The following is an 11,344-nucleotide window of genomic DNA, read 5'->3' as shown; positions in this document are numbered from 1 at the left end:
CGCGCTCCCGCGACGTGGCGCGCTCCCAGGCCATGCGTGACGCCCACTCGCCGGCCCGCGATTGATTTGGTCACGCTGACGCAATAATTCATTTTTTAAAAAAAAAATTGAATTAAATAAAAAAAATTTACAAATTTGAAAACGGTAATATTACCGTTTTCGACCGTTTTCTTTTTTTTTTACTCTATAAATACTCTTATTTCATCCTCATTTCACACTCAAACACACATCTAAACCTCTCAAATCCTCTCTCTTTCCTCTCCAATTTTCATCTCAAATCATCTCTTTTATTCTTCCCCCAAATTTAATCGATCTAATGGATCTATATGAGCAAATGCGTCGAATAATGGAAGAACCACTTGAAGAAGATCGACGCCGGGAGGCGGAGGAAGCCGCGCCGCCCCAAAGACGCTCCCGGACTTACATCCATAGTAACCGGGAGGAAGCCGCCGCAAGGTTAGTCCGCGACTACTTCAGCGATAACCCGGTGTGGGGAGATACCTACTTCCGTCGTCGTTTCCGCATGCGGCGACCGCTATTTCTCCACATCGCAATTACATTGGCGGACCGGGAAGTGTTCTTCCAAGAAAGGTTCGACGCTGTCGGCCATCCCAGCCACACGACGTTGCAGAAAGGTACTGCAGCAATCCGTCAGCTTGCGACTGGACAAACGGCAGATGTGTTCGACGAATACCTCCACATTGGAGAAAGCACTGGGAGAATGTGCTTGCTACAATTCTGCAAAGGCGCCCGGACAACCTTCACCGACGAATTTCTCCGGAAGCCAAGCACGACAGATTGCCAGTTCCTGCTCCGCCTTCACGAAGAAGTGCATGGATTCCCCGGGATGCTTGGCAGCGTCGATTGCATGCACTGGCAATGTAAGAATTGCCCGGTGGCGTGGAGTGGGTCGTACACGAGCGGCCACAAAGGCACCCACCCCACCGTTATACTTGAGGCCGTTGCCGACTACCAGCTATGGATCTGGCATGCGTACTTCGGGGTTCCCGGCTCAAACAACGACATAAACGTGCTCCACCAATCCGACCTCTTCGCCGAAGTTTTAGATGGTAAAGCGCCGACCATCAACTTCACCGCTAACAACCGGCGCTATAAAATGGGGTATTATCTTGCCGACGGCATCTACCCGAAGTGGCCAACCTTCGTAAAGACGTGCACCAGGCCTATGAACGCAAAGCAGAAGCTTTTTGCGCAGAAGCAGGAGGCTGCTCGGAAGGATGTGGAGCGGGCGTTCGGGGTTCTCCAAGCGCGCTTCAACATTATCAAAGCCCCGGCTCATACGTGGTTCATGGAGAGCATGGTCGACATCATGTATACGTGCATAATCTTGCACAACATGATTGTCTAAGACGAAGGACCCGAGGCGGGAAATTGGTTCGACCCTGAAGCCCCCGGAAGCTCTACCGCAAGTAGTCCGCCACGCAGTGGAGTGCATCCGTCTATACAAGAACGGTTGTCTATTCGAGCAAGGACACGTGACTCTTCCGCCCACACCTAACTCCAAGAAGATCTAATGGAGCACATTTGGACAAAATTTGGCGGAGGAGATTATTAAATTATGTATTTTAAATTTTTTAGGAAATTATTAAATTATGTTTTTTTACGAATTTTATGTCGTAAGTTTATTTTATTTAATGAAGCGTGTTTTATTAATTTAATTTGGTTGGAAATAAAAATAAAAAATGAAATTGAATGAATAGTAATTTAAGGGACGGTTAAGAGACGGAGAGTTGCAGGTTTCATCCCTTAGTTAAGAGATGGAGTAAAAAAGTACAGTGGAGCCCATGAATAGTAATTTAAGGGACGGAGAGTTGCAGGTTTCATCCCTTTGTTAAGAGATGGAGTAAAAAAGTACAGTGGAGCCCATGAATAGTAATTTAAGGGACGGTTAAGAGACGACGTTGCAGATGACTTTATATTTTATTCATTCAACTGTATTACTTATAATTTTATATCAAGTTAAAGAATATTATAACACCTTAAATCTAAGACGCATATTAATCAATAGTTAATGGCTAATTGTTAATCAACTTATAAGTTTATTAATCAATATTACTGGTTATTGGTATTAGCCAATTAATGCCTATGAAGTTGATTTTGATAAAAAAAAAAAGGTTTTCTTATAGTCTAATTAAGTTGACAAGCTCCTGCATTATATTTTATAATTATGAATTAAAAAGTAATATTATAATTGATTAAAATTGGGTAGTACACACATAATCATGTGTATCACTATAGCAACTATCTTGCTAAATTTTGATTGGTTAGCATCATATTACCTAATATTTTAGTTCTTCATTTGTTTTTTTACCTTATGTTGTATATATATAGTTGATTGGGATGTTGTTCCAATCCCAAATAAGGTTGCCCAAATTTGAGGAATACGAATTAAATAGATTTCGGTGTACGTCTCATTTAGTAGTATATAATTATAAATTATAATAATAATACTAGCCATAAAAAAACTACTGCCCTCGAAATATAACCAGAAATCCAGTCAGGAAGGAATTATAAGAGCATCCTCACGAGAGAGAGAGGTAAACGATGAGGCAAACTAATATAATCACCAAATTTACCTTTTTTTTGTGAAAAATTATTCTTCAAGGGGAGGAGTATTTGAGAAAATATCATACTTTTTTCCATTTTGAAAAGGTATCTTTACCTCCTCATCAATGGAAAGGTAAAATCTTAGAGCATCTCCAAAGGAAAGGGTAAATGAAGAGGTAAAGAGAAATAACTACCATATTTACCTCTTCTTCATAAAATTTCATGCTCCAATAAAAAGAGTATTTGAGGAGGTATTATACGTTCTTTCATTTTGAGAAGGTATCTTTAGCTCTTCTTGATAGAAAATGTAAAAAGTTAGTTATTTTTGTTTACCTTTTTAATTTACCTTCTCTCCTTGGAGTCCATTACTTTTTAAGAATGTATAATAATCTTTTTGAGAAGGTAAATAAGAAATATACCTTCTTAATATACATTTTTCCCTTGGAGATGCTCTTATAACTACCATATTTGTCTTCTTTTCATGAAAAATCATTATGCAAGGATAAAGATATTGAGAAGGTATTACACTTTATGTTTTTTAATGCATTTTGTACTATTATTTTATTTTTATAAAATAATTTACCTTTCTATATATCTTTTCTCTTTGGAATATGTTACTTTTTAGAAGAGTATATTTTACTTTTTAAAGAGGTAAATACATGATATATCTTTTCTATATACATTTTCTCCTTGGAGATGCTAAGAGGGGATAGAAAGGATTTCACTTGGTACAAAAACAGAACACATTAAGACAATATACAAATCATATGAATTTATCAATCATATTGATTGTTTATTTCTATTCATTAGTATTTAATAATATATTTAATGAATAAATTTATTTATCAATAGCTATTATAAAAATCATATTTATCTATCAGAATATAAATTATAATAATATATCAATATACAATTTATTAATTATTCATTGTTATTTATCCAAAATATATTCAAGCAATAAATTTATTTGTTTTATGAGCTATACCTATTAAAATAATACTAGTAATTATTTTTTTTATACTCCTAAATCATATCAATACATTAATTATATTATTCATCATATTAATTTGTTATATATCATTGAAAAGATGTTTCAACACGTTCGTTGAAAGAAGATCTATTTGAAAAAAAAAATTCATAGGACTTATTGTATGTGTAGTCTTTATTCTTTCCACCTCACGCCTCGAATTACTTGTCTTGTTCCGGTCCTGTTAAGAAAGATGTCCATTTGATAGTATTAGAGCATAATGTTTGAATTAAGCATACAAGAGAAGGTTACACATTGTACCTGCCTTACTCACAAGATTGCTTCTTTGATGTACACTGATAGCCTGCAACATCTAACAGAATAGAATAGCACTAATTACTGATCTAACTTGAGTCTCTTTTGGTAATGTTAAGACAATCAACAAGTCATGTAGCAATAGCATCAATAAAATAAATTGCTGGATTTATAACTCACTCTTTTTCAGGGAGCCAAGATTATCTTTTTATCAGATTTAAGTTGTGATGATCCTGGAGTGTAACATTTAACAGAGCTCAAATCCCACTCTAAATCGAATGCATGTTCGAGCCGTCTTTCCACAGCTTGTCCTATGACTGATGAACCACATCCGGTGTCATGACAAGGCAAGCAACCTCTCTCACTCGTCAAATTTGAGCAGTCAGCAGCGTCCATTGAAGTGCTAAAAGTGCTAGAGCAAATTCCACTAGCTGCTTCTCGATATGTTTTCCTCCGTATGATTGAAGGCGCATTTCTGTAACTTATAGCCGAACTCTTCAGTATGGATTCTGGACTAGAGATAGACAGTGACAGGTTAATGGGGTAGGAACTAACGAGCTGATGACCAGCATGTTCAGTTTTAATATCAGAACCATTCGGCCGAGATAGATCATAACATGACAATCCACTCCCCTCATCAGCCAATAGAGGTGATTGACAGATCCTGCTTCTTTTTCTGGTCTTTTTACTATTGTCAGCGTATCCACGCACTGAGAGACTTAAAACGGTATCAACAGGTGAGAAATCACAACTGCCATCTGTTACACAAGTACTGTCTCTAGACATCTGGGTAGATGTAAACGTGTTTGCATTTGTAGGGAGGCTATCCAGAGCATCTTCTCTAACATTATTCAACAAGTTGGTTGACTGGTTATAGGATCTGACTTTATTGCAGCTGCCATTGAAACAACTGCCACTTATACTGGTGGGCGGGGAACCAAAATGAACACCGTTTGTACTCACATTCTCATAAGATCTGCATGAATCCAGCAGTGCAGGTTTTGCCTGTACATGATCAGCAGGAAATCTCGTATCGCCAAAGGCCATGATTGTAGAACAGTAACCATCACTCTTCTGAGTGACCTTCTGGTCTGGATTAGGCGGTATTGTACCACTTTCAGCTCGCAGTTTTTCTTCTTCATTATTGAAGATATTCAGATATGAACTTCCCTGCGATTCCATTGCCAATATAGGAGGCGAATTAATATCAGGCCTCTTCTTAACCGAGCAATTCCAGTGATTTTTTATAGCATTGTCAGTCCTGCAGTACCAACCATTTGTTAAGAGTTCATGAAGAGCCAATAACGTGTTAAATTCCTACTATGCAGATATGAAACCTTGAAACAGATACCTTCCAGGGAGAAACTTCGCGATTTCTGCCCATTTGTTACCAAGTAGGTGATGGTAGTGCCTTAAAGTTTCTTCCTCCTCTTTCGTCCATGCATCTTTCTTGATTGCAGGATCCAAGTGATTATGCCACCTGGATACTTATGTAGGGCAAATCAGAAGACGAAGAAATAACCTTTACAACAATAAGCACACAAACAACAGATCACAGTAATGCTTGTAGAAAAACACTTCAAGAAAGTAAAAGCATTCTTAACTGATCGGATAAACCTGTTACGAGCTATTCATCAATACACATATATGACCAAGTTTAGCAAAAACATAGTCGAATCAAACATCAGAACCATGAAAACCTAGAAGAAAACCGATGCTTGTGTGGAATGGACATGCTAAGACCTGAAGACGCTATTTAAGAAATCAAAACATGAAGCTCAGCTATCGATATGAAAGTTCATAAGTTCACTTATCTATTAACTCGATACATAAAATTTTCATTCTGCATCGCTGTCAAGATAAAGTATTATTCCAAACCAAAACCTTAGGATGACCGTTGCATCGACTAGAAAGGATGAAGAGGCATGCCAGTGATCTAATTATACTTATATAAGACAATCTAATTAAACATACTTCCAAAAAGTTCATTTCGTTGTAGAAGAGTACAACACTTAAACCCTATTAAGTTGAAGAAATCTTTACATAGACCCAAAAAATAAGACACAAGATGTTTATAGATTATAACCCATAAAAAATCAATACGAATTTGCAGATAAATCACCTTTCGCGACACTGCTTTCCATTTCGACCATGTACAAAGTTTGCAATAAATGACCATTTCTTAGTACCATACTTCACAACAAACTCAGTAACACGATCATCCTCCTGAAGAGTGAGAGAAAAGAAACCAATATTTTTTAAGAATCTGATGCTTAGTTAGATATTTATGTTAAGCAATAATGAGGAAAAAACATACCTCCTTTGTCCAAGGGCTTTTTCTGAGGTCTGGGTTCAAAACCTTCTGCCAACGGTGCAAGCACTGAACATCTGTTCTTCCAGGCATGCATTCAGCTGCACGAGAAAATATCAATTGGTCAACAATACGAGAGTGACAGCTGATCAGAAACTGTAATCTCTAGATTCTCTACGACACATGCACACCATGGAGTGACAATGATATTAAATAAAGATAAGGAGATGATGCTGTAACTCAAATATAGCAGCATAACATGCACCAGATTCAAAACTCTTTTTTGTTGGTTTCCATATTTAAACTTGAACAGATAAGACAAGGCAGTAGATAACGTCGTATTATTAGAATATATAACAGCTTTCACAGGCCAAATTGATCTTTACAACTTAACAAGGAGAAGAAGCAGAGAACATTGACAGTCCATAAGGCAAAGATATATTCACACGGTACAGGTTTACCAGAAAGCAATATAATCCAACGAATAGAGAACGAGATTCGGTACAGAGGTATCAAAGGATGGCCAAATATGTTTAAGAAAGTTATTGCAAGGTAACTAGCTTAAAAACACTACATTGCATACTCACATATTTTTTTCCAGTTCTTGGCATTGAACTTCTGCACTACTTCAGTAAGCCTCTTATCCTGCAAAGGCATATATCATTATCTCAGAAAAATAAGAAACGAACTCTGCTGGTGTCAGCACTAAATTCCAGTATAACTCAAAACAAGTCATCATTTAATAACACAAATGTTCCTTATTCTAGATTAACGCTTTCCCTAATTAAACATATTCAAAACATATGTTTTATGAAAGATACGTATCTTTCCAACAATCTAACAATAAGTTAGCGAAAAATTACTCAAATTGTCAGATGTGATATAGACAAATTTATAACCCACACCGAGAAAAACAAACAAATTATGACACAATCCAATTTGAATCAAAACATCAGCAAGGTAATTCAGTAATGTGGCAAAACTACTATTTGTATGTAATTTACCTGAACCAAGAAGTTAAAAGAAGGGAAGATTTTATAACCGGTGATTATGTTCGCATCAAAAATAGGGGTTAGTCACATATCATGAAGCAGATGCTTACCTCATCATCCGTCCAGCCTGCTTGGGATGAACGTTTGGTTGGATGGGAACATCCCCGGACACTTAAGCTACAATCAAAGAAACAAAATATAACGTATTAAAGATTAAAGAGAGAATCTTGTCATAAGTTTTCATTCTTTGAAATTCATTCACCATCTTCCTGATATCTTTGCCCCCACCATAAACTACCCAATTACATAGACGAGAACACAAAAAAGACACTTCTCAAATCATCATACTCCTTCGTATTGCAGAATACTCTCTGCCATTCACAAATAAGTAGTAATAACTAAAGAATAATTTTGAGCCAATGATGTAAATTCTGTACATCAGTAACACAAAATGGAAAAATGCTTACCCAGAATCAGAAGAAGATCTTGGAGTCACAGCATCAGAACTGCTGTCAGAAAATGATGAATATGAAGCAAATCCAACTTCTTTTGTTGACTCTGGTGTACATATTACCTTTCTTGCTCGGATCATGACTTCCTTGTCAGTAGACTACCAATATTCAACAAAAAATATTAAAATAGTTTTCACTAACAAAACATTTAGAATCAGGAGGGCATCCACAAACATCCATCAAATCTTTACAAAAGAAGGAACGTGACGTACTAGTTATAAAGAGGAAAAACTAAGAACTTTACCATAGAAACATGTAGATAGGCTATCAATAAAGCATCAAGGTTCTACTTTGACAGCCTTATGCCATTTATGGGAAACAAAAAAAGTAAAAACCCAAACAATAAACCGGCATTATCTTAAACGAATGCAACATATTACACACTAGACTGGTATGAAATACAGAGAGCAAATCAAACTCAGACGCTCACAAAAAGAGAATGGGAAGTGAGAAAGCAAACAAATGCGCCACGAATTAACAAATCACAGAGCAGATGATTGAGTCATGAAGAATATTCAACTACTTGATCGCAAAATTCAATCAGATTAAGAACAATACAAAACCTAGAAATGGCAATTCATGGAGCTACAATCGGCACCGACAGCCAGTTCGAAGACGAAATGCATAGCAATGAGACCATGAGCGAGTGATAATCAATGCGGAGAGTGAGATAAATACTTGCCACGATCTGTAACTGTAAATCAAGCAGCAACAATAACGTAAGGAGCTCTTAAGAATCCGTAGAGAGAGAGAGAGAGGGAAGCAATGAGGAAAACATAGAAATAATAAAAAGGAAAGCAGCTTAGAGAAAGAGGAAAGAGGAGTGAGCTGCGGAGCTAGGGTTGAAACGGTGGCGAAAAAGAAGGAAGAGTTTTAGCAATGAGATGATGGCATTGGCGGAGGAGTAGCGGGAAACTCCCAAGATTCAATTGCCAGCTAAGAAGAGAGAGAGAAACAGGGAATCGCTGCATTTCAAATAAGGATTGTATGACCCGCCAGTTTTTCCATTTTTTACGGAATTTTTATATCTATCTTTTTCTTCTTTCTTTTTTTAGAATACGTATTTGCAAAGAATCTAGTGCCCAAGTCAATATATTTCAGATACTGATTAAGAAAATCTTTTATTAAATGGATTAAGAAAATCTAAGGAAACTGAGTTTAACTATTTTTGGCAAACATCCTTTTTGCTCGAATAGATTTAATTGCAATGTAATTGGATTTGTTTTTTTGGTCGTATCATAATATCATATGGCACCAACCAAGCTATGTATTGGAATCTAAATATAAATTTATAATTAATTTCATAAAATTGAATCTTTTGTGAATTGTACGATTCTGTCTTCAAACTGCTTGACCGAATATAGATTTATAATTTAATTTCATGGATAGAATATTTGCAAAGAATCTAATCTAGTGCCAAAGTACGTGGCTTGAAACAATCATAAAAGTTTAAAGCTATGAAATTTTTGTTTTTTGATGCATGAAGGAGCAAGCTCTAGCCATTAAAATTGGCGAGCAAAAAGTCCAAAATGAAGAGAAGAAAACCAGCCAAAAGCACCAGCAAAACAACAAAGCTAATCTACCAGAAAATAACACGAGCAACTCCTATCAAAAAAGCAAACCACCAGGCTACATTTAGAGCTGAGATCCAAAAACCATGTTTGTAGGAGGAAAACTAAACACCAGGTTTAAGTTAAAGAAGTCATGCTTAATTTGTACCTCAATTTCTGATTATTCCTTGCACTTGTCCACTCCCTAATTTTACCCAAGTTATCAAACAAATATCTTGGCAGCACCATCCTTTCGCCCAAATTCCAAGTTACCAAAATAGTCTCTTTTTTATTTATTTTTTCTCATTCAATATCATAGAACACAATCTTATTTCTTGTTTCCCAGATAACTCATAAGACAATGTAGAACATAGAAATCCAAATTTTCTTATCAAATCCTCTAAAGGGAGGATCACAATAGGATAAAAATCATAAGTTACATCTATGAGACTGATGTTTTGTGGATATACCATTAGTGGTCAACAAATCAGCAGCAATGATTTGACCATATTATGTTTTTTTGAATGATTTCTTATTACAAATGATTTTCATGTGTTCAGATTATGTGGTAAACTTTGGGTGTAAAGTACGCTTCGTGAAAGTTAAATAGCAGTTTTATTGCCACGTATTACCTTCATTTTTTAAAAATAGAAATTTTTAAAATGACATAAGTTTTAATGCAAAATAAAATTAATAAATTAGATGAGAGAAAGAGAAAAGAAAAATGAGTAAAATAAAAGAAAAGAAACCTGTTTTATAGATACTGATAAAAATCATGATGTTAATTGTTATCTACTCCCTCACTGTTTATAACTAATGTTAGTTTGCTACAACTGAATGGGCCTTCGTACAATGTCATTTTGTTGGGGGGGGGGGTGTGGTTTATCTAATTAATTCAGATTTTTCGTTTTTTATCGTCTTAACTATTCTTTTAAAAAATCAATTGCTACATATATTTTTTTTAATTAAACTCACAAGCATCTGATACAGACCAAATAGGAGAACTCATCCTAAGAGACTAGCTTGTTAGGAGAGAGAGCTCATTTAGTCTATATGACCCACATCGGTTGTTCTCACAGCCGATGTGGGAATTGAATCCGTAACAGCATCCCATACTAACTCATCCGAATTAGTCGATCCTTAACCCTATTGACTGAAGGGGACACGTCGTACCAGTTGAAAAATGCGCTTCGTTTTCTCTATTGCTACATAAATAATGACAATTTATAAGCCCTTGGTATTAGAACTAAATTGGGTTTGAAATATGTTTATAATGGGTACACATGGAAATTTCAAAAGATCAACCAATTCAAAAAGTGTATATATTTAATAAAGATGCAAGAGAGAGTCACCTAAATTAGTAAAATTCTTATTGAAAAGAAAAACAAAGCATGCAAAGCCTATTTGCCTTTGATCTTGATTTTCTCGAAAATGGTATTTACAGTGTTTTGTCATTAGCTTTGTGTATTTTGTGTAAATTATTATTTACAAGGATTTAAAGTTTTTTTTATTGTTTTTCCTACTCACAGTTTAGGTGTAATTTTCCTAGCGTTATTAATTTGTTATAGTAACTTTATGTTAGACAACGTTTGGCCTTTGAACTCAATTCCATTAGTTTCAACAATATATAGATATAGATAGATAAATAATTAAAGAGTATAGAAATAGCTTATTACTTAAATTAGAACTTATTTCATAAGTAGGAATGCCAAAGCCTAATGCAAGTCAAAGCTATATACATATAGTTTATTAGCTTAACCTTCATCTCCAACAAGATTCCACATCTCTGGATCGTCATAATGTCCACCATTTGACTTAACAAGAAACATTGAACCAGAATTAACAATTAGTTACACTTAATTATTTTAGTCCATTCTCTAATTTCATGATAAGTCGGTGAATGCAACTGCTACCAACATGATTGGTAGCTAAATTGTACTTGGATGTGTTAGTTTTACTAAACTATTCCCACCAATTATTGTACCATTGTCATTAATTGTAAAATAAAAACATCCAAATACTCGAAGTTGCTATCATTTTCTTTTGTCCTAGTTTAACTCTTACTATCAAAACTCCTAATGCTACTGTTTACCAAAATTAATAAGCTGCCAGCAATGAAATGACATTCA

General features: G+C 35.5%; 1 protein-coding gene across 2 annotated transcripts; it reads right to left on the bottom strand.

Annotated features, from left to right (window-relative positions):
* Nucleotides 1-3,618: 3,618 nt before the first annotated feature.
* LOC121790531 (myb-related protein B-like) lies at nt 3,619-8,618 on the bottom strand. Of its 2 annotated transcripts, none has more exons than XR_006048291.1 (10): nt 8,229-8,617; nt 7,621-7,763; nt 7,264-7,330; nt 6,749-6,806; nt 6,168-6,262; nt 5,973-6,076; nt 5,202-5,330; nt 4,031-5,111; nt 3,857-3,908; nt 3,619-3,776 (listed from the first exon to the last, which is right to left on the bottom strand). XR_006048291.1 is itself a non-coding variant. In XM_042188725.1 (10 exons), the coding sequence occupies exons 2-8, from the start codon at nt 7,743-7,745 to the stop codon at nt 4,037-4,039; spliced, it is 1,653 nt and encodes a 550-aa protein (XP_042044659.1). In that variant the 5' UTR covers nt 7,746-7,763; nt 8,229-8,618; the 3' UTR covers nt 3,619-3,776; nt 3,857-3,899; nt 4,031-4,036. The 2 variants fall into 2 exon arrangements, 1 of the variants encoding a protein (XP_042044659.1); XM_042188725.1 differs by having other exon boundaries at nt 3,857-3,899; nt 8,229-8,618.
* Between the last annotated feature and the right edge of the window lie 2,726 nt (nt 8,619-11,344).

The sequence above is a fragment of the Salvia splendens genome, unplaced genomic scaffold (assembly GCF_004379255.2).
Source record: "Salvia splendens isolate huo1 unplaced genomic scaffold, SspV2 ctg540, whole genome shotgun sequence".
Taxonomy (NCBI): Eukaryota; Viridiplantae; Streptophyta; class Magnoliopsida; order Lamiales; family Lamiaceae; genus Salvia; species Salvia splendens.
This window is presented reverse-complemented; position numbering and strand designations above follow the sequence as displayed.